At 40.2% G+C, this 27383-nt stretch overlaps 1 protein-coding gene across 4 annotated transcripts in view; it reads right to left on the reverse strand.

Moving 5' to 3' along the window:
* Positions 1 to 21676, reverse strand: part of GRM1 (glutamate metabotropic receptor 1) — a 186819-nt gene extending 165143 nt beyond the window's left edge. For 2 of the 4 annotated variants that reach the window (XM_054063653.1, XM_054063654.1), the window contains exons 1-2: positions 21291 to 21676; positions 18965 to 19862 (exon numbers count right to left, since the gene is read on the reverse strand). In XM_054063653.1, the coding sequence (XP_053919628.1) occupies positions 18965 to 19727 (763 nt within the window). In that variant the 5' untranslated portion in view covers positions 19728 to 19862; positions 21291 to 21676. The remainder of the gene's footprint in view (positions 1 to 18964; positions 19863 to 21290) is intronic. The other 2 variants (XM_054063656.1, XM_054063655.1) reach the window with 1 other exon arrangement.
* Positions 21677 to 27383: the final 5707 nt, after the last annotated feature.

Raw genomic sequence — 27383 nt, forward strand, 5'->3', positions numbered from 1 at the left:
CTGAGGAGTTCTCACTGCCATAGCTACTGCGTCATGTTTTCTCTCGCCCTTAACAACACCAACGAGCCCTGCCTGACAGACCTAGAACAGACAAACTGGGCGGCAGAACTGTGCCTTCCTCTGCCTCTCCCAGTAAGCCCTCCCAGCTATGTTCTTTGCTTAGATCTGAACTGGCCTTCCTGTGTTGGAAAAAAAAACCATGCTGTTTGGCTATAGTCAGTGGTATGGGAGCACAAAAGGTAACAGAGAAACGTTAGAAGCTGGAAACAAGGAAAGGAAAGGAAAGGAAAGGAAAGAAGGAAAGGAAAGGAAAGGAAAGGAAAGGAAAGGAAAGGAAAGGAAAGGAAAGGAAAGGAAAGGAAAGGAAAGGAAAGGAAAGGAAAGGAAAGGAAAGGAAAGGAAAGGAAAGGAAAGGAAAGGAAAGGAAAGGAAAGGAAAGGAAAGGAAAGGAAAGGAAAGGAAAGGAAAGGAAAGGAAAGGAAAGGAAAGGAAAGGAAAGGAAAGGAAAGGAAAGGAAAGGAAAGGAAAGGAAAGGAAAGGAAAGGAAAGGAAAGGAAAGGAAAGAGAGGGAAATGATAAATGATAATGATGATGGGTCAGTGCTTGAAGGGTTTCTGCAGAATAGCAAGACACTTCAGTTTTTATGTTCTGGATTTTGGGAAAGAGACAGATAACGTATACATACCAGAAGATGATGACAGTGTTGGTGGTGATGGTGAATGGTAATTTCCCTTCCCAACTCAGAAGGAAATCAAGTGGCAGCTCCAAAAGGCAGGCATTTTAATATGGATGTGTTGAGATAACTTCTGACACAAGTTGCTGACGAGCTCTGTGAACTACTAGAAGTGATTTTCAATAGCTGTTGTAAAGTGCCAGAGGACTACAACAGAGGCAGTGTTGTGAAGTGCTTTAACAAGATAAGTGAGTTAACCTGAGTTATTACAGGTCCGTCAGCCTGACATCCATTCTGGACAAAATAACTCAGGAGCTGACATGGAACTCAAGTAGGAAAATAACAAGGAACTAGGACAATATAACTGTTACATGTATGTGAAACTAGATCTTTCAAATTCATTCATTCAAAATATCTTTTATCAATGGATTTACAGGCTTGGTTACTAAAAGTAATGTCAATGCAATACAGTTCCACAGGATATTAATTTTGTATGACACTTTGGCTATGAACCTGGAATTATAAGAATCAGAATTGCATGCATAAAAATGATTCAGATCTGGCTGATAGATGTCAACATGTACTTGCAGTGAAACAACACACATTTAATGGGTGTCTGTACTGTGTCCCGTAAGGATCTGTTCTTAGATCTTACTAGTTAACATTAACCAGTGACCTGAAAAAAACAAAAATACAAAAGCATTACCGGTAACATTTGCAAATGACAGAAAGGTTGGGAGACAAGTTACTAACACAGCATGATTTAGTTAATTCAGTAAACTGTGCATAGACAAAGAAATATACAGTTAAATGCACACATAAATTTAAACTCTCAGGAGCTAAAAATGCTGTGTATACAGGATCTTGGACTCTATCATGGGATGTGATTACTGGTTTAGGAATTGAAATTGATAAGTACTGAAGGTAATGTTATGGCTAAAAAAATATAGACTTAGTTTTCAGTTACATAAATAAGTATGATACTGTAGTAACTGAGACATCATGATACCTTAATTCTATTTCACAGCATTGTGACTTCTTCTGCGGTAATATCCAGTAATACAAGATTTTGGAAAACTGGTGAAGTTTCAAAGACTAGCCGTTAAGATAATGAAAGACAGGAAGATGCGACTTAAAGTGAGCTATCTAAGGGCCAAGGGCTCAATCTCCTTCTCTGATCAAAAAAAAAACCAAAAACCAAAAAACCAAAAACCTTCCTAAGCAAGAGCCAAAAGCAAAGCATTAAGCAGCTTTCGTCTGTAGAAGGAATGAAATTCTAGAACAATATTCCAAGAGAACTATTGGTATTAAGGAACTTACCAGGCTGGATTTTAAAATGGGCACATGTACACATACCATTACACAGTGTGGTGAATCCATGAAGAAGATGCTTGAAGAATCATGTGATTTTTGAGTTGGACTATGTCTTGGGGAACTTCTGCACAAGTGGCACCAAAGCTGGACCTCTGTGTCTACTCTGCATTCCTTAAATATATTTCCTATTTCAAAACCTTTGAAGTTCTTATAAAATCACAGCTTCTAGAACACCTGGGATTATCTTAAAAAGGAAGAAACTTTCAAACTTAAGTGAAGCAAATGTCATTTATCTGTAATATGTCCCTATAACTTGTCAGCACAGTTAGCCACACAGATATGTGTGACTTAAGCACAAAGCATCCAGCCTAAGAACCATCCGTTAGAGTGCTCTAGGCTGTAAATCTAGATTAAATAATGTTAGACTTCCAAGTACTTGACTATCTACAATTTGAAATGTTCATGCATTTCTTGTGTTACTTTTTTAAAATATCTTTAATGTGTTAGTTGTGAAAGCTTCCGTGTGCCAACATTACAAACTCAATGAGGCCTCTGCAGACATAAAAGTTCAAGTCAAGCAGTTCAGCTTTTAGAGTACTTATCAGAGAAGTGGTCAATACAGCTTCAATTTCAGTATCAGAGGATAAGAAAACCCATTTTTCACACAGAAGTGTTATTTAAAAACTGAAATATAGTGTTTCCTCAGCTTGACTCTACTGGATCTGGCTGCAATGGAGTTAACTTTCTTCACAGCAACCTGTACGAGGCAGTGCTTTGGATTTGTGGCTAAAATAGCATTGATAACACATCAATGTTTTGGCTGTTGCTGAACAGCGCTCGCATATCACCAAGGCATTCCTTTTTCCCCCACTGTGCCCTCTCCTCCCCGTATGGTGAGCAGGCTGGGGACAGTTAGTATACTGGATGTGGACACAACTAGGACAGCTGAGCCAATCTGGCCAAGGGGTTACTTCACACTATATGACAATGTTCTCAGCAATAAAAACTGAGATGAGAGGAGGAGAAGGGAGGGCAGCCTCCAAGGCGGTTATTGTCTGGAGAATGACTGAGTGTAGGTCTGTCTGTCAGATGTAGTGAGTAATTTCCTTTGTTTCACTTGTTTATTCCCCCCCTTTCTGCATCTATTAAGCTGTCTTTAACTCGACACACAAGTTTGCTCTGTCTTGTTCTTCCTACTTTATCTCCTCATTCCATTGGTACAGAGTGGGGAGAAGTGAGCAAGTAGTGGTGCGCATGGTTGGCTGCTGGCCAGGATCAACCTACCATTTGGAACAGTGAACACCTTAAAAATTCTTGCAAAATACAGCACTGTAACATTTGGCAGTAACTCTTCACAATGTTATCCCCATCTTCTCCGAGGAAAAGTTGATCCATAATCTCTTCCAGTTAGTGTTATCAGTGAGATAAAATGTAAAATAAGAAACACCATCAGGTTTCCCCCCCGGCTCTTACTAAAAGTGCCAAAGAATAAAACATTCTTTTAATGTTGAAATAATTTATTTTCAGTTGTCCAAAGCAGGTTTTTTTCCATAATAAATACATGAATGCATCACTAATCTCTATAGCTGACCTGTAGCAAATCACCATTTCAAGCTGAGTTAGGATTCAAGTAAAATATCCCAAATTTTTTTGCTGTTTTCTTCATATAACTGTGAAGAACATTTGGATCCTCCTTGTCTCCTGGATCTATTCCTAATTAGCAGTGAAGCAAAACTCCTTGTTGCATGCAGAACTTAAATGCTCTAAATAAAATAAAAGCTGCAGAAATTAAGTGTAAAACATCTGTGCTTGCAGGTGTGCATCATTCCCACCCTCTTGTTCATTAAAATGTAAGCCTTTTTCATATTGGTGCTCCTGATTACAGTATGAAGAACATCCTTTTTCCTTTATTCTAAATAACAATGGTCCTTGTCACCACAAAGATAATTAGTAGCAACAGAAAGCCAAGTTTCCCTGAGATTGAAATTCAAATATACATCACCATGAAGAAATTCTTTATAAGGATTTACATTTTTAGAATGTATGCCTGAATTCTTTCTACATAAAAATAAGGCAAACTGATGAAATATTGTTTCTATTAGTAAGATATACAGTCTTTCCCTCAGCTCCCTTGTTTTATAAGCCTGTTCCCTCATATCCATGCACATTTTCCTCATATGCATCTATATTTACACTGAAACTGTGTAATAATTATGCCCCAAACCTCTTCCTACAGAAATCAGTGGCAAATCTTCCACTGACATCAATGGAACCACGTTGGAAGTTAATTATATTTTTAGATTAAAATAACTTGCAATAATAAAAGGCTAATTATGATCTAATTCTAATGACTACAATGCCTCTTTCAAATTATTTGCCTGTCTGAAAACTAAGCTGGCAGATCAGCTCAGACACATTTGGTATTTTTTCAGTATAAAGAAAATGGACTTCCTGGTGACTTAGGTCATGACCATCAATTCTGCCTGGTCCAGAGATGCTTACATCTGTTGTTCAAATTACCAAAATATGGCGGCTTATGGTAAAAACGTGAAAGGAACAGTATTGAAGAGAGAGATTCAGCAATGACTGTCTGCTTTTCCAGAAGACAATAGCTTCTAAGAACAATAAATAATCAATAAGACATTTAAAAACTGTTCCAGGTATTAATATAGATTCTGTGAGATGAGCCTGGGAAAGTAAACTGTAGGAAAGAATGGGTACAGAAACTTACAGGCTGTGATTTCTAGGGGATGGGATGATGAGATCCAGGTTTAGATGTAGAGCCAATTAGAAGGTTTCTATAAAATGTTTACTCTTTTGGAAGGTGTTGATTCAGTGAAATCAAATGATTCTTCAAGAATCTCTTAATTTTAAGAAGTTTCTCCCCAAAACAAGGTAGGCCAATGCAGTTCCATGGCAGCTGGCAGTAAGTGACTGACCGTGTTCTCCTGGATACAAAATGAAACCAGCTTACAGAGCAATGAGGCATTTATAGTTCTTATTCTGAATATAAACTTTAATTTGTAATTTAAAAAAAAAAAAAAAAAGCCCAAAAAAACCTGACTCACAAAATATTGTGTATTCTGTAGTTTAAATTAGTATCTGTTAGATGCTAGACCACTTCAGGTAGCTTCCTTGGAAGTTAAGAAAGTCTGTCACTCGTGGTAATATATAGAGACCGGCAACATCAAAGAGCCAGTAGTCTTTTACAAGAGAAGTCTTTTTCTGAGATACAGAGATAGTTCCTTTCTTTTCCTGCTATATGTGTTATATTCCTGCATCTACTATGATAAAAGTGCTGTCTGACCTTGTGAACTTAAGCACATACAAATCAGCACTCTGAAAATATTCATTAATAAATGAACGAGGAAAAAAGTCTAGCTGACATTTACCCTAGTGTAATCCAGTTTCTAGCAAATGGTTAACAAAACCGAAATAAATACAATATTTAAAAATAAATCCTAATTCTTACACGGTCAAATGCAATGATGATTCAGCACTCAGCTGGCTGCCTATTTACCTGGATTTAAACTAAGAAAGACAGCAGCAACTAATTTTTACCTGTCTCTTCAATGCAGCACATCCAAAATCCTGCCCTTTTTCTCCAGCAGGCTGCAGCCTTTAGTCAACTCACTCATCAGTTTTCATAATCCTCTGACATGCACAGTTCTAAGGCTGTTTAGTTTCTCCTTAGCCTAACTCACTACACAGACTTTTACAAGGCTTATGAAATGTTAGCTTTATGGTAGAAAGCTTGTCTTTAGTGTGAGATAAGCACATTGTACCTAAATTTGTAAGGCACTGGGCCTGGCTGTGATGTGAGGAATCCCCAGAAACTGTGCCCTGTAAGTGTATGGTTAATCCTTGTCCTCTATAATTCAAGTGCTTAAAGTTAAGCTAGCATTCACACGCCTTTTAGGATCAAGAAAGAGTATTCTGCACCTTAAAGGATCTTTTTATAGGGTCAGATGTATGGCTAAATTTTAGTCCACAACTAACCTCTCTTCATTAAGGTGGAATCTTAGTTCTGAATGTAAATACAGATGTATTGCCAGAATTTTAAACAGCATTTTATTATTCATGTGTCCTCAGAATATCAGCTACAAAAAGCAGTGATGTGACTTCAGATATTTGTGATACCAGCACATTTCTGCTTCACATTTCAGAGGCAACACCATGGCTATGACAAAAGTGGAATACATTATGTCACATATATCTGGACTACGTAAAAAAAGCACTAGGAGGTGTGACAAGGACAATGAGTTATCAAACATGGCTATACTCTACATTGCCCTGTAAGAGGACATTAAGATGGTCATTGTGCGAAGGCATAGCACCTACAATGTGCTGATAGTGTTCTGAAACAACCAGAAAATATCAATGTTTTCTCTGCTGAAATTAAATATTCACAAAATTCACCACTGACTTCCTCTCTAGAAAAACTGTTGAGTAAGACTATTAATTAACCTATCTACCAGCTTCTTGGTTTCTTCTGAAGTTTTGTTTTGTTTTGTTGGGTTTTTTTTTGCGTGGGCTGTCAGATGAATTATATCATTTTAGGTACAAAATAGAATTCTAATTAATGAGACTATCGAAAAAATGTCACTATAACCTTTTAAAAAACTTGCTGTTTTCTTCAGTCACAGTGGCCAACCTTTATGTCACAAGTAAGAGATTGAGTGCAGGATAAAATTGCCATGAAAGCGAAAATTTCCCCTAAGCAAACAAAACAGTAGGAATGAAAGGGCTCTCTAATCTAATGGTAAAATGCATAGCAAGCACCAACTGCTTGTAAGGGAACAAACACTGACTCTCAATAACACATGTAAACTGAAACAGCAGACTGAATTTGACTGAGGGGATTATTTCATCCTGAGTTTCTCTTCCTCTACAATCAGTATGAACAGCACAGGATACTTTGAATTTTGCAAGGCAGCTAAGCAGATGAAGACACACATGAATGTCAAGCTACTTTTTAAATTACACTTTTTCTCCTGCTTGTTTATGCAATCAAAACTGTCTATAAATGAAAAGGATTTCATAGAGGAAAGAACAGTCAGGTCTTCATATGTGACCACCTGTATAATGACAGCCCATAAATTAACTCATTCTAGATCCCACCTCGCCGTGTCCAATGATTTGCATTTCAAATAAATCTCCTCTGGAACATATGCAGCAAATTTTTATTAGACAACATAAAAGGGCTGAAAATGTATCACTTCCCTCAGTCATCTGTCCCAGTGGTTAATCACTGCCACACATAAAAATGTTTGTCTTTTTCCTAATTGAAATTTGTTGACTTACCAGCAATTGCTGCTCATTATGCATTCAACCATTAGGACACAAAGCCCAATACTTCCTATTGGTTTTGTTTGCTTAGAAGAAATTGAATGTTCTTTGATAAAGCTGTATCTCTTTTTGATAAACCTGATAAACTAAGACGGTTTTGATTCCTGCTGTAAGGCATTCTTTTCAGCCCTCACAGGGTTTTATCTGTATCTCTTTTTGATATTTTAACTTTCTTTTTAAAATGTCAGCGAAAGAACTGAACAAAGAATAGCAAAATTAATACCAGTAATCCTTAGATTGAGATAAAGTTTCCACTCTCTCAAGCTTTACATTAGCTTTTTGTATTTTGGGTTGTTTTGTTTGTCTGGGGTTTGATGGGGTTTTTTGCTTGTTTTTATGCAGCTCCTCTGTAACCTAATAGTATGTATAAGAACAATTTCAGTGACACAATTCTTCTCCTGTGTAAATTTCACATGTGCCTTACTCCTGTATTTAAGGCTGACATTTGACTGCATTTTCTTAGACTGAATCTAGCTTACCAAGAGAGCTGAATCTTCCCTTTCCTTCCCATTAACTGCCATTTCAAAAATCTGCCTATCTTGCCAGCAGTAACGCTTTGTTATCAGTGATGAAGACAATGAGACAGTAGATCCTTTGTTGAGCTCTGTGGTATGCGATAAACATAGTCTTGTTTGATGGTCACTCTTTACTTGCTGAGGTCAGTGTGCTGAGTTCTAATTCATGCGGTCTGTTTTCTTGACTTTGCATACCGCTTTATAAATCAAAATATCCTGTAATACTGATTCAGTGCTTTACAGAAATCCAAGATATTCCATCTGCACGGTTATCTGTAGTTATCGAGTTTGCACTTTCATCAGGGAACAAAATCAGGTTTGTTTGAGAAGACCTATTTTCTACAGAGTCACACTGACTGATTTTAATTTAATTGCAATTTTTTGTCAGCTGAGTCCTGAACCATCATCTTATTATTTTTCTGAGGATTGCTATCTTGGTAGCCAGAGGTGTCCAGGATAGCCCTTTTGTCTTTTGTATTGGGGTTTTTGGCAGAACTCTACACTGTACATTTTTTACAGTTCTATAATACATTGAAATCAATATTCATTGCCTCACTCAATTTCATAACACCAGTTTTGTACATTACTGTCCTTACACTGCAGGCTCATACTTTCACTACGTCCTTGTCCTACTGTTTTGCAAGATGCCAACACTGACCCCATTGTAGGCATGGTTAGGGGCCACATGTTTAACAGAATATTGGCCATCTCTTTCTGAGCTCAGTGACAAATCCAGAAGGAGGTCATGGAAAACCTTCCTGTCATTGTTGTAAATTCACCTGCATGTTGACACTGCATGGAAAGGAGGAGGAATTCTGGCTCTGGGTGACTGGCACTAGCAGTATGTCACTTAATAGGCACAGATTGAGCTGTCAGATGTTGTAGTCCTGGTCAAACTTGTCAATGGACAAAGAATGGTTTGAGTTGGGCAAGTATCCACGTGAAACAAGAAGCCTACGCCTATTTATGAGGGAACAAAGTGGCAGCTGAGGACCATAACTGTAGTGCCTTGAGAGGGAAGGGTAGAAGAAAGGACTAATGAAAAGGCAGGTGGCTTAGGTGAAGAAGTTACTGTGTGGTATGCTGTGGATAAGTGATACCCAGGCTGCCGGGGCTGTGGCCTGGCTCATTCCCTGTTCTCAGTATCTTGAACACTTTTGTTCCAGCAGAGCAACTGTCCCAGCTCAGTACTTTACTTTGTATAGCTGTAGAGTTTTTAGTCCAATCCTGAATATGAGTATTACCCTTCCAGGGAATAATGACCCAGTAAATAAGGGCATCCTCATAGAGAATGCTGTTGGTCCGCTGCTGTACCCCATTCTGACTGTTCAGCAGGAGTGGATTTTAACTTTCCAGTCTCTCTAATCATCCTACCAGTTTTAGCAGTGCTGATAATATAGAATTCCTCTAAAGCACTGACAATATTGTTTCACATATTTGCTACTGAGGCAAGAGGCTGAGACCCACGCATGTGGATCTTGTATTTCAGAGAAATACAGTCTCACTAGGAGTTTTGCTATCTTTCAATACCCAACATGATGATCTACATGCCAAGTTTCCATTTGCTAAAGCCTCTCCAAAGAATCATGTGGGTTAGAAAAGCTTACATAAATAAGCATGAAAGGTTTTCTCACTTCCTGACAATTAATTACAAATTTATCTTTTATATTCTACTCCACATAGGAGGAGACATTCAATGTTCAATGGAGCCTGACCAGACATCTTAAGAAGGTATTTATGAACATTTATTCAGTTTTCAAATAGGTTTCACTGCAGCAATATTCATATTTGGTTCTCTACTCCAGTTTGCCAGGATGAGTTTCATTTGAATAAATCTTTGGGGAATTACTAGTTTGTACAAATCCATCCGTAAGCACAGAATAAGAATGAAAGTTGCTGGTCAAATAACTTCAATTTGCAAAGAGAAAGAAGAGTTAAATTCACTGGGGAATTTGTATGGGAAGAAGTGAACTAGATTCAGTCGTCTTCTACTTGGAAAGAAAAAATTATGTTTATGAATAGCCTCTATTATCTATGCAAATCTAACAAACATTTTGCCTTCACACAATTTTATACTACTTCCAATTAATGATGAGATCTTTCTGGCTATGGGATTCACAAACCCTGTGGATTTTTAGTGCTTTCTGAGGAATGTTAGCTCCATAACTTGACAAGATATCATCTGATGGTGATGCTGAGCCCCATTCAGGATCCATTGGACTCAACAGTGGACCATCAACTAATTTGAATGGGCATTGGATCAAGAGTCTTACGGCTACACTTGATCTCTGCACCAGCACAGGACACGGCTTTCTCCGATTTGTCTACCAGAACTGACAAACGTCTATCCTTACAACACTTCTATCAGATTTCAAAAAGGACTTATAAATCATTGCTAGGTGTTAATGTAATATACTTTAATAAATTAATTTGTTTAAAAACATTAAAGAGAGAATACAAATGAAAATTGTACAAATGGAGGACAATGGCATTGTATAACAAACAATATGACTGTTCCGTAAGATTAAATAACTGTCACACTTTTTTGATAGACATGAGTCCTTTAGGTAGTGGCACATCACAAGAGGAAAGGACAGCTTGTGTTGCACAGCACTTTTCATTAAAAAGCACCCCACGTGTCACAAAAGGCTATTAACACACTCTGGCTCTGTATATAATACTGCCAGACCGTAGGCTAGATAATGGAAAATGAAGGCAAATCTTACATACTGTGCATTGATTTCTTTTATATCTGTGTTATTCATCTGCTCATTGAACTCACAAAAGAAGAAACAACTCTTGATTTAGTTTTGATTTAAATTAAGACCTATCTACCAAAAATATTCTCTGTAATTGTGACTGTGCTGTAGTCATATTTGGACAGAAAAAGGCTACCTGTGAAATAAATCAGTAATACTAATATTTAATATAAAACAACATAAATTATATAAAAAATGAGAAAGCTAATTTCAGGGAATTTAAAAGGAGTAGCTAAAAGAGTGAAATACTAATGAATTCCATGAAATACATGAGAAGCTGCAAGCCAAAGCTCCAGAAGGATCAAAAAAGCCAGTATGACAAAGCAGAAAAGTATATTTCCTAAAGCTATTAAGATAAAACAAAATAAAATTTTAAAAAAAAAAAACCACTTTAAAAAGTCTACGCTGTGTGTTAATGACAGAAAGGAGAACAGAGTATACCTTGGCAAATGAAATACAAAACCACAATAAAACAAGACAAAACAATTTTGAGACATAAATGCATAGATTCTAATAACCCACCACTCTTCAAATATTCCAGAAATTAGAAACTTGCCTGATATTCAGCGCTAACCAGTTCTATAGAAGAGCACTCAGGGAAGATAAAACCAGAACAGAAAAATGAAACTAATTATCTGAGTCTGCACTGCCAATGAAGGCGGTTAGGATGATTCTCATGTATAGGCCATTCCTTGCACAGGATAAAACTCAACTGTTGTCTCAAAGTGCCAACAGAATGTATTTTTGGACAAATCCATAAGATGGACTTTAAGAGATTGCAAATACCAGCTAATTTTCTGTTGTGGTACATTAGCACCAGTTTCATACCAAAACAGAAAGAAGAGGTAAAGTGGAAGAAGTCATTAAAATTTTCATGTATCAGTTTTCATTTTTTAACAGCATGTATGCACAGTATAGAGGCATAGAGAGTAATGCAATGAACAACAGACACAATATTTCTGCCGACTTAAGATATTTCTGCACAAAGCTAATTGGTAGGAACCATAACAAAAACAGTACTAAAGCAAAACTAAATAAATATGACATATGAGGGAAGAACCAACACTGCTTTTGTAGAGAAAATACATGCCTCAGAAGTTTATTAGACTTCTTTGATGGAGCACATAAAAATATGAATGATAAAATCACTAGGAATACTAGGAATTTAAGACAGCTTTCGATGAGGTCCCTTATTTTAATAAGGCTCTGACAGAAAGAGAGGCAATATGGGATAAAAAAGAAAGGCTTAGATCAATAATCAGCTAACAGATAGGAACCAAAGTGTAGGAAATAAATTTTGTGCTAATAAATGAAGAGTAACACACATGAGGAATATGCTGTGCATAATGAACTCTGAAATAGGATTTACCATTTAAGAAAAAGGTTTTGTGGTAACTTGAAAGTATTTTTGACAATATCTATTCAGTGAATGGTGGTACGTAAAGAGGTAATGGACTACTGGAAGTTTATTAGGAAAGGTCTGACAGCAATACTGAACTTGTTGCTTTACTAGTGAGTTTGAACATGGTGTACTCCCACCCTGAACACTGGATATGGCTCTATTTCATTATGTTCCACACTGGAATTAGGAGTACAGAATAATGACCTGAATTAAGAAATTAAGAGAAGTTTTGTACGAATGTATGAAGGTAATGCAGTTATTAAAGAAGAGTTTTAAGCAATTAACAGGAAACTGTTTTTCACTGAACATACAGATAAGTTATAGAACTCACTGTTATGGTACTATTGAGACTGAAGCATAAGTAGATCAAAAAGGGATTAGTCAGATTCATAAAGGGAAGGCCCAGTGGCAGCTGGTCACCTTGGTATTTGGGAAGTCATTACATACTGGACCTGTGAAGATATGCTCTGTACATGCCCTGTTCTTGCTTCTTTTAATATATAGTCCAGTATTGAAGGACCGATACAGCAGTTTTAATATTTCTTTAACATTTATTTCCTTTCCTCAGCCAAAGACAGTTTATTTTTCACATAAAACAATTACTAAAAAGAGCCTTTATATGTACACCGTTCTTAGATGTATTTCTTACACACCATTTGTCTATGGGGCGTGGTATTCTAATTGGGACAGGGTTTTAGAAAATGACCTTCATCCTCTAAGTGTTTCTTCACTAGTAGAGAACTAAGATTGTCATAAGTTGACTTCAATGTCTTTATGCCACTCTGGGGCCCATACACAGCCACTTGTGGGCACTGGGCACCTCTCTCAACAGCCAACTTTGTGCTGTACTGATAGGCAAAACATATCCAGAAACTGTTTTTCAAGATGTGCATTAATAGTAATAATAAATATAATAATAGCAATATTAGTGTTTGGGAAAAGATCCAGTCTGAAAAACTAAACAGCAAAATCGAGCCAGTTATCCACTGGATGGCCTTCACTTGTTGCATGCCTGTCCCCACTCACCTCCGGTGATATCTTTTACCATCTCTTAGATGCCCATAAATGAAAGGATAGTTTCTTTGGTGAAACACTACTGTAGTTCATGTTCAGTCAGTTTCTGGCCCTCCTCTCCTGACTGCGGCACAGGTAGTAATTAGTGCCATCTGTGACAGTGGTCTATGCTGTGAACACCTGCCACCCAGAAAATATACTGAAATCCCCATTGCTTCAAATGGGTCAGTGAGCACCACTTAGGAATGACTTTAATCAGTATTTTTCTGGGATTTGTGTGGTAGGTGCCAGTGTGCTTCTGGCCTCTCAATACAGTTATCAGCTCACTGATACATCGGACCCCTGAAGAATCTTTCTCAATGTGTTACAATACTTCTAGTTACATGATTTCCCTTCAAGTAGCTTTTGGGTTTCTAACTGAGAAACCTAAGCTTAAGTACCCCCATATTATCAAGCATAATTTCACAGGAATATTTTAGAGGGATTTTCATGTGTTTCTTTTTGAGAAAGACAAGTTCACTTAACTTATTTAAAACATCCTCAGTAAGTCAAGAATCCTGCAGAAGTTTACAAGGGTCATGGGACATGCAAATCTGAAAGCAAGGGAACAGTGCAGAAAAAATAGAAGTAAAGCACAAATGAACCATGGTTTTGACTGATAAATATGAACTCTGCCAATAGTCCTGAGAAGGCAGGCATAGAAATTAAATAAGTCATTTGAGTTGATTTAACCCATGCAGTTGACAGTTGTGTAGTTGAAAAGCTAGATTATTTGTGAATTTAGGAGTACTCCAAAGCAATATATTTTCAAGAAGGAATTTCGCTTGATCTCTATGGTGTTTGTCACCCACAATAATTTTGTCAGCTTCACATGATGTAAATGATTCTCCCAGCACCTTCTGATAAAGACAATTAATGTGTCCGATGCAGGGAATATTATAGTTCCTACTTGTTTTCAAGATAATTTCTGTCCTCCTTGGGATATCTCGGTCTCCTTTTCTCCCTATTACAAAGCCTCTGAAGATGATTAGTGAAGCTAGTTAAATGAAGAAAAAAATAGATTGGAATATGCATTTGTGAACACATCTCAGGCACAGTTCACAGGAATTCATGAGGTTAACCTTTAAGAGCATTTTTGTAACTGTTGGTATCTATAGAAATATTTGTAAACTGAAATTTCAAACACTTGAATTTGAGTTACTTTTCTCTATTGTCCGGTCATAATTTTATAAGAAAGTATCAATCATTGAGTGACACCATGGAATTAATAATATAACATTGTTAGAAAAATCTCTAGAAATACTTTGTGAGAAATTAAGCACAAATGCATGAAAATTATTCCTTTGGACTATTTGATGGATATTGCCCTATTTATGTTTAAACATAAGTATTATTTTCTTCTGCTTCTAGAGCTACTTTAGTGACTTGTCCTGACATAACTTATTTCCTGTGAAATTTTGCAATAAAATGCAAGACTCACTCCCCTCCATCCTCTTTCCAACGTATAGAACCATGCTTGAGTTTTCTGTATGTTACTACAACAGTGTGTGCAGCAGCCAGATTATCAAAAATCATTGTGAAGATAATCTACCTACCGCCTACTTTGATCTGAAAATCTTTACAATTGTGCCTTCTGAGTCATAGTTCATTTTAAGCCTTAATCAAGAAAAAAGAAAAAGCCTGGCAATACAAATCTTACAAAATTGATCAAGACTAGAAACATCCCAGTGCTCTCAGTAAAATTAATCTATAAGTAATCAAAACTTGGTGCAATTAATCATTCCATTTCCAAAGTTGTTTCTACAAAGCCTGAATGTTAATCTGTTGGAATGGAAATATTGTTTGTAAAGGGATACAGTGTAAGAATGGACTATAAATCGCAACTGCCACTCAAACGGATCTATTCTGCACATTCAGATCTTGTTTTCACAGAATCAAAATCTCACATACATTTATAAGCCTAACACATGTGCAATGATTTAAATGAAAAGCCAGGCACAGGCAGTATTTCTATTAGCTTAGTCAGAAGAGATAAATTTTGAAAATGAGGTGATAAAAAGGTTTCTTACACCATCATCTCTCCTGCTTCACGTATAGAAGGAACAGCTAAAAGTGAGGATTTAGTGGAGACTGTGCTAATCACTAGCCAACGTGAAGGTATCTTGCAGGTTTTGGAAGCTGCAATAACCTACAGCAGTCTCACAACCGCTGTGCATATTCTGGGCACCACCCTACTAGCTTCAGTGTCTTTAGCATCAAAACACTGCAGAGGTGGTGACCACCACCTCCATTCAGCATTTCTTGCTTCAGCCCAAGAGCACCCCAGGGGCTGTTCTCCAAGCAAGGAAGAAAGCGTCCCCTGTAATTCTTCACGGCTTCAACAAATAAGCACTAGCTGCCTGGTAACTTTAGAAGAAGACCTGACTCTGAGGTTATCTCACTGGAGACCAGAATATCTCACTTGGAAAGCAACCCTTAGCAAGTGCAGTTCCTTCTGCCCTTATCACATTCGGGATTGTGCTTTTGATGTCTTGATTTCTATAGGTAGCCTTGGCTTTGAGCTATCCTTTTGTGCATTTGCAGATAAAAATTATTTCCAAGCCTAAGAGCTGAGATGTACGCATGCCAAGAACTCCAACACTGGATTACCTGTGAAGAATTCTTAAAAAAAAAAATCTTGATAATGCTTAACAGCTACTATAGAGTCACATAGCTTCAGCCAGCAGATGCACAGATTTCTTACATCATTTAATGACAACTGCCCACTCTGGAAAAAAAATCACTTTTGTGATGTGCAAAAATGCTCAACTGAGACACATAATAAAATAGCCAAACATAGTTTGTCTTTTTTTTTTCTTGGATGTGGAGCCCCACAGGTCAATTTTAATCTTAAAGGAGGAGTGTGCTCTCTGGGCCTTTGAAAACAGATTTTATTCACTAATACAGACATTTCTTCCCAAATCACAATGTTTATACATTTCAATAAAAAACTGCAAGAGAAACCCCACCCCAGAGCAAGCATGGCATACCTTCATGCAGCTCCACATACTAGTGTGTAGAGATTGTACATAGTTAAATGTCATCACCACTAATTAACACTATTTATTATATTAATGCATGAAGAATAAAGTTTCGTATCAAATGCAAAGCAGGATAATGGGGACTACTTAGAGTCATCATGCTACAGATTACATGACTATTATCTTCATTCTTACAGCATGGATTACATGACTGTTATCTTCATTCTCACAGCACATACAGGTTTCATGTTAAGAAACATGGGCACTGAATTACGCGGTATTTATTTCTGATTTTCATTAAAGGTACAATTGGTTGACTGGTATTGTTTGGATCATTCTAATAGCTCCAGCTACATATAAGAACAGAGGAAGGGTAAACAGAAGAGCTGGAAGGTTCAGATGGTTTGAGGAGGGCTTCATCGCCTCTGGGCTATTTCTGCGACCCTGGTCCAGTGTAGACTGAGGAGTAGGGCTAGCTGACACAGGTGTTGGTGAGCTTAGCAGTCTCATTGCATCCCCTTGTGGCTGGGTGCCTACAAAAGCTGAGTATTGTCCACCCCCGTGAGAACAAGGAGTCAGAGAGGAACTAAACAGCTTTTCTGCTCTCAACAGGTGACCAGACTGGATCTGGACTACTCAGAAGGTGAAACAATAACTTATTTACAGTGTCAACCTGTGCATTTCCTAGAAACACGCTCATTGCTCACAGTCCCTGCTGAAGTGATTCTCCAACCCCTGATAACCTAGAATTCCTCACAGCTCACCGTAAAGACAGCGTAGAGGCCTATGAGTAAGTGTGTGGGAGGAATGTTTCTAACCAGACTTTATCCCCATATTTCCAAACATAGCACGGATGGAGCAGCTCCTGTTCATGCAGACTATTATTCAGAGTGGTTTTGTGTTGTCTGCGAAGAATAATCCCACCTTTAACACACTAGCAGGCAGATGTCTCACAGTAAATGCATGGGATTAGAAGCAATACAAGTGTAACAGTTTACACCCATCTTCACGAGTAGAAATTTCACTTTAAATAGGAAACAAAAAAAAAAACCCTCACTTTGGAATCCACTCAACAGCAACTGGGATGGGGTTATTAACTTGTCTTTCTGGAAAGCATCACTGAAATTCAAGCTTGCTACGTATTTCCAGTGGATTTTGTAGCTTGAATCTAACAATCGAGGTATGGCAGATACAAATTAATAAAAATTTAAAAATGCAAATATGAATATCAAGCTGCACAATCTGCAAAATCCTTGTGAGCTTTCCTAAGAGGAGACTGTTGCCTTGTGCAGTACATCAATACACTCTTTTGAAGTATCTTGTAACAAGCGTTTTTCATCAGTTAGCAGCATATTTATAAAACCAGATATTTAATTAAAATTCCTCACAAACAATGAATGAAATTTCTACTTATATATATACTGAAATATATATATATCTTTTAAAAGGAATTAACAAATAACCTTCATAACCTGTTGTCTTTTCCAAAAAAAGGTATGTCTCATTAATGTTAAGGAGAGCTACATCTGAGCGAGAAAGTAAGGGAGCAGGTCCTTTTAGGCAGCTTCTCAGGCACTTTTGAGTTAGCATAGCTCCCCAGAAGAAAGCATTGATGGGAGTCATGGTGATTTATATCAACAAAGAATTTACTGCTTTCATGTTTATTTTTCACCCTGGCCTGCCGCAAGATCTAATCATATCTGTCAGCAATACAGAATCTTAATAGCTCATGTCCAACTCCTGCTAGCAGTTTGTTTTCTCATCCGAACAGGGCGTACATAAACTGCCCATGCCAGGTCATTGCCTCCTGTTCTTACTTCCCCACTCCCTCCAAACTGCAGCACTGTCATGTTTTAGGTGCCCAGTTTAATCCAGTTCACCTTTGAATCTTGTACATGCAACTCTTCATGGAGATTCTTTTATTTATTCATCATAATATACATGTTAACTATTTTTACTTAGTCATCTCTGTGATAAATAAATGGTGTGGAGTCAGCTCAGTAACCAGAGGGAATAATAAATCAAATCCATACAAGACATACAGTCAGACACACAGAATGGATGCAAAAGTATGGCAATAATGTGGTCAGGTTTGCAATTCTGTATGCAAAAATCCCAATTTGAGGACCATAGCTGGGCTATAGGAATGTCACAACAATACATCTCAAGAGTTTGCTTTCTATCAAATACAATTACTTCTGTAATTTATGTTGGTCCACGTAGCCTAGCTATAAACCCACGATTTCTTTTTAAAGTATCCTTACTTTTGATATTTTTGTCTTGATATTTGAAATTAACAAAACCTGTTGACTATGAACAGATTGTACAGAGCAACATTTTTTTCATGCAATTGCATGAAAAAAAAAAAACTCCATGCTTGCTTAGATTTGCTGACAAACCACCTACTGCCCTTTCTCCCCCAGGGTACGTGGCTTTGCAGGGGCTACCTGGACTGCAAGAGGGATTTTCAGGTCTCCTCCCGCTGCGTTCGCAGTCCCAGAAGCTGAGTTCACATGCAGCAAAGCCAGCAGCTAATCCCCGAGTCCCTGCCGAGCCGCGACTTGGCTTCACTCAGGCAGAAACGCCGAACTTCGCCCGGTGGCAGCGACCGAGCGTGAGGGATCCCTGCTCACCAGCCCCACGGAGTCACCTCCGGACCCACCGCGGCACAGCTGGAGCCTCTGCCACCTCCCGATCGCATCTGTTAACCTTTTTAGTTAGAAACACACAAACCACTCGGTGTGCCGAATGAGGATGGAGGACGGGACCACCGGGGAGACCCTCCTGGAGCCCGCGCTCGCTGCTCCTGCTCCTCCTCGCCGGGAGACGGCGTCTCCATCCCCCTCCCCGACACCCCCCCAGCACCGGTGACCTTGCGGAACCCCGGAGCAGCCGAGGGGATGCTACTCCATACCTACCTTCCGTGTGGACGGCGGAGACGTAGGTCCAGTTGTAGCGCTTGACAATGTCGAGCATGGCCCTGGCTTGCAGCGTGTCGGAGGGGACCACGCGGAGGAAGTATTTGTACAGGGTTTTGTCGCTTAGGTCGATGCTGGTGGCGGAGTAAGCGATCTGGGGGATGTCAAAGAGCTGAAGCAGGTTTTGGACTTGGATAGCAACGGAGCTGGAGCCGGGGCCGATGACCCCCGCGATGGGCTTTTTCACTCGGGTCTGGGGCTGAGACTGCGAGTCAGAAACGCAGCGGGTTCCTCCCTCTCTGTCGTCCCTGATGGAGATGAGGGAGTCCCGTATGAACTCGATGCTCTGCTCCAGGGCTACCGAGGAGTGCCAGCAGGAGTCTCGGATCTCGCTGCCCAGGGTGATGTTAGGTAGCAGGACCGGGTCGGCATTAATTTTATCCAAAGTGTGAAACATGGCTTCAACTCTCTGGATGCCGTATTGCTCCCGGATTTCCCCGCACTTCCTCTCGGGCACTTTCTCAGCCGGTGGCTGGTGATGGACGGAGAAGAGAGCCCCGATGATGACATCCCCATCCATCCGAGCCACAGACCGCTGCGAGGAGGCTGCAGAGAGAAGCACCTTCCGCCCAGCGCTCCTGGGCATCACGTCCATCTCCAGGAGCAGAGCAGGGAAAAAGACCAGCAACACACCAATCATTTTGTTGCAGGATGTCATCCAGACCCAGGTTACGAATTTCATGGGCTCCTCTTGCCTGCACATGGTTTAAGGACATGTAGGAAATAGCATCTGCTTCCCCCCGCCAGTGCCCAAGTTACTCCAAATACCATCACAGCGAAGTCTTACAGCACTGCTCTCGAAGATGTCAAGGCAGCCGTCATCCTAGGGATTTTTGACCTGGTGGCATAAAAATAGGGGATAAAACACGCTAGTCAGGAAATCGATATTAAACAACAGCTCAATAAAGCGACTCCACACTTTTTGAGAGGATGACTGCTTTTGCAGATGCTCGGGTGAATTTGGTTTGGCAAAGGCACTCGAAAATGAAGTTTCAAAAGGGATTAAAATATGTATTTATTTACCTTCACATAAGATCATGCATTGTTACATATCTTAAGTTTATATGATCTCTTTCCTGTTCTCTTTTCAAGTCGGAGCAGCTGTTTTCCACACTTTCAGTGGCACAGACCCTCCCCTCCGCCCCCACGGAAGTTTTAAAAGTTTCACAAAGTAGTTAGCTCATCGGATCAGCGTCCCAGCCCGGCCCCAGCGGCCTCAGCCCTGAATGAATGGCAATAAGTGCTTCTGACTTTCCGTAGGCATCTTTCTCAGCTCAGGAATTTCCTTTCTCAAGAGAAAGCGGGTGCAAAGGGAGAGCTAACAACCTGCCCTGCCAGCGACGGGGAAATGTCATTTAAAGGTCAGCGAAGCGAAGAAGAAAGGAACCACTTTACAGTTTAGATTAACTTTCCCGGGGGGAGTGGGGCAAAACTGTAATTCAGCCAGGGACACAGACGTGCAAGCGGAGGAAAATACATGTTAGTTACTAAGGCAACAGCGGGCAAAGTCCTGATGTGCCTTACCGGCACGCCTGCCTTGCATGCAGGCTTGGGGCGGGGAGAGGCGGCGATCCCGGCAGCTGGGCTCGGAGGCTTGGAATGCCGTGGAAAGGCAGGGGGTGGGCAGCTCGGCTGCCACCACTGCCGCCCGGGGAGCGCGGCCGGGCCGGCTTGGGTCGCTGTTGCTCGGCGGCGCCGTCAGCACCCGGGACAGCACCCGTCAGTACCCGAGACAGCGCCCGGCAGTGGGGCTGCGGGGGGACTGACCCGCGGGCTCCGCGTCCCATTGTCCCCACCCGCTGTCCTGCTGTCCCGGTGTCTCGGCGGCCCCTTTGTCCCGTTACCTGATACCTCAGTGTCCCGCTGCCCCGGCACCGCCGGCTCGGCCGCCCGCGAGCACCGCTGGGCGCTTTCCCCAAACTTCTGCCCCTCGCCTGGCGCTGCCGCCGCAGTCTCCCCGGATCCCGCACACACACACACGCGCACCCCGAGGCACGGACACCGGCCTCTGCACGCATCCCCACGGACTGCCCGCCGCTCCCCTATCCTCCCCACCGGCTGGGGACGGGGCTGGAGACGGTCAGAGGCAAGGCGATGCTCCGAGGAGAGCCGCTTTCCTGACTGCTGTGACCACACATGCACAGCCGCCCGAAGAGAAGGCTCCCCGGAGCAGACTCCGAAGGACGTTTTGGCCACCCTGCCTGCCCCACAGGCATCCCCCCGGCTGAGTCCCGCCATCTGTCTGCAGGGTAACCCCGAGACGTACCTGGCCGGGCGAGGCAGCTGCTCCCTGCCTGCTCGGAGCGGGCACCGGCGACTCTCCGGCCGCCCCGAGCTGGCGTGCTGGCGGCGGGGCGACGGCTGTGGGCTGGGCGCTGGTGCCCTCTGTCTTCAGCACCGCTCCACCGCAAGGAAAAAAACAGGTCATCCCGGGCTCATCCATTCTCTCATACAGAAGGATCAGTCATTTTCTCCCCCTCCTTAATTTCTATTGTCTTGTAAGCGAGCGAGGAAGAGTCACCCGGAGCGCGCTGCGGCTGCAGGGGAGGTGTTTGCTCTCACCTCCCGCGACTCTTAATTCGTTATCTTCGTGCCACAATCAGCAAAAGAGAGAGCAAATGCAAGAGGCTGCGGCTCGAAAGGGACCCAGACCACACTCGGGAGACCTGAGAGAGTGAAATGTGCCGGTCTGCCTCATGGGCATGGTTTTGGTATTAAAATAAAGATTTATATTAAAGGGGGGAGGAAAAAAGGAAAAAAATATACTGCAACAAGATAAATCACCTATAAGAATAAAGGTATTGAGATTACAGTTTTCGGGTCAAGATGAATCTAAATGAAGCACGTGAGAGGCATCTCAGATTAAAATAATACCAGATTGAATAATCATAATTCAGACGACCTGCTTGCATCCCTAACAGAGGTCTCGGGTGTTTTACTTGACTGTATGAAAGTTAAAGTTAGATTACTTCCCCGCTGGGAACTCTATAGATATTTGCCCTACTTTTGAAAGAAAGAGGCAAGGACAAACATTTAACTATTGCTCATTCAAAGAAGGGCTGGCAGTGAATGCTGCCTCAGGGTTATGTTCTCCCTGTGTCAATATTTGCGCTTTTACTGACACACAGCTAGTTATTTGCCTGCATTACGTGTTTATCCATGAGATGTCTTCACTATGGAAGACACTATGGTTTGCCGGTGCCCACTTTCCTGCAGGTCAAGTTTCCCAAAGAAGGAGCTAGGAGTAGAGGGGCTGCCTGTCCTCTGTCTCTGGTCACAAAGCTCCCACAGGGCACCACAGAGACAGCCTGGGGCAGATCTACCAGGCCTGGAGAAACATCCAGAAGAGTACATAAAGGGGGAACAAATCCCCCTTCATCCACGCTTTAATAATTACACTTTGCCCTTGACATAATGAACATGCAACATGCTAGTAAATTATTCCAATTGTGAAATAAAAGCTTTGCTCCACTGTCTCTGGCAAGGGAAGCATTTGCAAATGTTCCCATTGACCTCTCCCAACATTTAACACTTTGTAGCATTTATGCTCTCACACCCAGCACTTGCAAAGACAAATTGTTTCATCTAAGAATCATGCATGGCTGTCACACAGAGCTGTTCTCCCTCCTGTGATGATCTGAGCCTTGCTAAGACTAAAGAGCAGGTTGGGTCTGCAGCCACGGCCTCAACTGCAGCCCCTCCAATCCTTGCAGCAGTAGATGGGGACAGGTAACCGCTGGCAGAAGTCCAGAATTCACAAGAAGACACCTGGGATGTTATAAGGCTTTCAGAAGGGATAGGCAAAGAGACCACTGAGACTGCAGGGGCTTCGATCTTCCCCAGTGGTCATGTTTCCACCATGGGAAGTAGCACCATGTGACCCTGTTGTCCTTATACCTGCAAAGAATCCAAAGTCAACCCACCACCTTTTGGCCTTCTTCTGCACATCCTGATCCTGCCTTGGCCTGCATATCTTACACTTCTCCTCTCAGAAACGTCCCATGACCCAGTTCTGCTACCTTCCCAAATTTCCTGTCACATGGTAACGTGACATCTGGTTATCATCTGGTAACCAACACTGGAACACTGCACGAGGCTGTAATTTTTCCAGAGATATGAGCTCCTATCAGACAAGCAGAGGATCAGGGCAAGAACAGAGCGAGGGCTGGAGCTGGCTTCTAAGCAATGTTTACTTTCCATGGGAAATTGCCTGATGTTGAATATTTTTCTCTCCTGAAGTGGATGAAAAGTGAACAATTTTCAGTTTCCCATGCAACACAATTTAAAAAGCACTCGGAGATTGATTGAAATATTCTATTTTGATGGCATCAAATGTGTTTTGTTCTGCTTTCCGCTTAAACATCTTATACAGTGTAGCACAGTGTGTCATTATTTTTACTTCAGATGAAATCAATCATCAGCTTAAAATGGAAGTTCTGAAGTTCTGTTCCAGTATTTCTTCAAAAGATTTTTTTTTTTTTTTTTGCTACAACAGGCATAGTCTTGTTAAATGTTTCTATTTCATAAAAATTATCTCTTTCAACAGGAAATCTTCTATTGGAAAACTTCTGGTCAGCTGTAATGAGACAGGCCAGTGTATTGTAGAAAGCCACTTAAAAGAGGGGCAGTTTTGAGTAGCAAAGACTGAAGCTTCGATATCTGGCTTGTGGAGACCCTATTTTTGGTTTCCCAAACATGGCTCCTCACTCCTCTACTTCCTACCAAATCTGTCTGTCTAAATTATTAGGGAGATTTAAAACTATTCTGCAACAACAAATGCTACTAAAATTATACAAATTTATTCTGCCTTGGAAACAAGTAGAAAGCTCATTTGTTCCTGTCTGAAGTCAGTTAAAACAGATACCAGCTATTTTATAAATTGTCAATATTTCTTTCTGTTTTGCTCACTCAGAGGTTTTCCTCTCGTGATTTACAAAAGCCACCCACTACATATAAACAATGTGCATGCAAAAAATGCATAGGTATCCCTCTGTAGTAGATAATGAAATGTTTGCTCATGAGCAAGGCTTTAGAGTCATATCATCCAGAATGCTCCTTCAGTTGAAACAGGGATTTAAACTTTCCTAATATACTCAGTATATTTTCTCATTTTCTTTTAGCAAAGCAAACATTTCTCATGGGTTTTCATTTAAAATGCATGCCAGCTACAACATTGTTTTACTGTATTTCTTATATTTAAGCTCTTCAGTCACTCTGGTAAGAAATAAGGCAGGAGCATTGTTAACATTGTTAACAGTTTTGATTACTTACACTTATTTGCTGCATCTGCTAGGAAACGAACATTAATGGATCGATATCAGTATATAGGGCGCTTCATGAAGGTCTGATTGCTCAGCTGTTCCTTGTACTAGTAGATCCATTAAAATTAAATAGGATTAACCCATGAAATTTAGGCCTCACTTCTGTGATACTTAAAAACTAGAGAGAGCTTCTACAGAAACCTGTGATGATGTGGGGCTATTCTGCTCTTTTTTTGACAGGCATACACATCCCTTGACCCCAAGGTTCCCCTGAAATTTGAAAGCTTGCATTGCTAATCATCACATACCCTCCCATTCCCTCTCTCAAGTCACAGTATCTTGAGCATATTTTACAGACTTAGGACATTTCATATTGTTTTAAAATAACCAAAATGCCTCCTTGGAGAGTTAGTCAGGGGGGAACTGCCTGGCTGGTTATGATTTCAAATGCCTTTCAAATAAGTATGAGATCCAAATCAATACAAAATTCAGCATTCAGGGATGTCTTGTAAATTTTTGACATTCTCTGAGGATTATAGTCTCCATGAAGTGATGAACAGACTAGATTTATTCAGATGTTCAGCAGTTTCCATATCTGGCTAGCAGAGCTGCTAATAAGCTAAGATTAATTATTTCTACATTTAATAATAAGTAACTGATTGCTTTTATAACACTATATCAAAAAAATCTCTCAGCAGAAGTCCTTTGTACCGGCGATTAAGGACGGAGACTGGAAAAGCATGCTCCAAAAGAGAAAGGGCATAGTCCCCCCTCAAGGGAAGCTCTTTTCACAAATGTTTTCCCTGCCACAAATCCATGCTGTCCAAGCAATGACATGCAATAGCCAAAAAGCACTTGATGTCCCCTCACTACAGAAAGGGCACATGTCTCAAAGCATGGAGATATCTCAGGCACTTACTCTTGTGACACCTGAGGATGAATTTTGGCACTCTGATGGGTACAAAAACACTCCCAAAGAGTGAATGAGAAGTCATACGAATGTCTCCTTTGCTAAACAATGGGAATATTTGGTCCTGGATAATGTGGCAAGCCATCCCTGTGTTTATTTATTAACTGCAAAAAATGTTCTTAGGGTGCCCTCTAGGCCAAAATGCTACACAATATTTACAATGTGCTCTTACACACATCAGTTCTATCCAGCTCAATTCATTTTGATCCAACTCTCTAGCCCTGAAATCCTCTGATTTCCCTGAAATCATGGCCTAAGATACAACCTGAGCAAACAGATAAATCTGTGCTGGGACTTGCATACGAACAAGCCTATGCTACATCAGACCGAAGAGAAAAGTACATTTCAAAGTCAGAGGTCCACAATTTCTGAGCTTCAGACTCTCCATTTAAAATCTACAGATTTCTAATTTAATTTGGAAATGTCAGTCTGAATCACTCTGGCTGAACTTGCCAGACAGGGACTTATGTAAGCGTGAAGAGAGAGATGGTATCTTGGCTATATGGGATTTGATACAGATTAACTAGACAGGTATACTTCATTATAGTAGATTGTAAATAACAAACAGGACAAGGAATTTAACTAGAAGTCTCTGTACCCTAAGGAGAAAGACTTGGCATTCTTTTTGTGGAAAATATGGCAGCTAAAGCATCTGTTAGCTAGAATTTTCTAGTGATTTTCAAGAACAGCTCTGTGTAAAACCATGATCTGCAGGAATCCAGACTGGTATCACAGGAAATGTGTAACAGCTACATATAGAATGGAAGTCCTTGCCGTGTAGATGAGGAAAAGGTGTTTTAGCTCCCTTCTGCCACCTCACCTTTAGGCTGGAGCTGTGGGTCAGTAATCCCTTAGGCTGGAAATTTCAGTTAGAAGAGGAACAGGTAACTTGGGAAGATGGAAAGTTTGCGCTGAGACTGCACTATGAAACAACACATCTCTGCAATGCTCAGAGGAAACCAGTCAGTAACTAGTCATTTCTGAAATTACATGAACCACTACAGTTAACACTGAAGAAAACAGCTTTGCATTTAGTAGTTGTTGTTTGTATCCTTCATTTCACCACATATTCCCCTTATAGATATTTTGTAAAATAAAAAGAAGGAAAAAAAAAGTCATATTAAAAATCACAAACATTGAAGACGGAAAAGGCTAGCAGTCGTTCCAAAACTGAAATATTTTACACATGACCAAAGACTCAATGGAGGTTTTGCAAATATCAGTATAGCAATCAAATCACGCGTAACAAATATTTTAAAGAACAATTCCCATGTTAACAAAAAGCCAAAATTAATGGATAAAAAGTGCTCAATATTCAGAATGTCAGTTTTCCCATTTACATCTATTTATGTAACACTGTATACAAGATACTTTATTGGTTTCTATAAATATTTATTTTTGAAGTCAACAATAACAAATAAAGGGAGGATGGAATACTTTAGAGATTAATTGGCTTTTGTGGTGACATTTAACTGAAATACTCTCATTTTCTATCCTGCACCTTTTTATGCATTTACATTTGTTCAGGATGGATGGAAAGGATGCCTTAAAATTAGTGCCATCAGACCGGTTGGCTTTTATTCACTTTGCTTTTACTATACATGAGTCTAAATGAACTCAAAGTTGTCAACTAGGGGAACTTCAGACCTGTATTTCTAGTTTTACAATCATTATTTTGGTTATATTTCTAAATGTAGTAGAAATATACAGCAGCAGTAGAAAACAGCAGCATATCGTTGAGTAGTTACTCAATAAAATAACACAAGTTGTATGGTTTAAAGGAGGTTAGAAGAAAACACACATCTCTGTGGTTTGAGATACATTGACCTGCAGATGTGTGCATGTGTGAATTCAAAGGGACTGAGGTGCCATGGCTTTGCCCTTTTTCAGATTGCAATGGTCTTGCTTGGATTATACATTGCATAAGCATTATGGAGCAATCAGTGTCCAAAAATTTGATATGCAAAAGCACCACAACTACAAAATGAATGACTAGTTCAGAGCACTTAAAAAAACAGCTCAAGTTTTTATGCATTTTTACATCTCCTGTAGTATAATAAAAACAAGAACAATATCAGAGTGCATATGTTTCTGTTAAGAACTTCTCTTATTTATAGTCCTCATGAGG

This window comes from Cuculus canorus, chromosome 3, assembly GCF_017976375.1.
Source record: "Cuculus canorus isolate bCucCan1 chromosome 3, bCucCan1.pri, whole genome shotgun sequence".
Taxonomy (NCBI): Eukaryota; Metazoa; Chordata; class Aves; order Cuculiformes; family Cuculidae; genus Cuculus; species Cuculus canorus.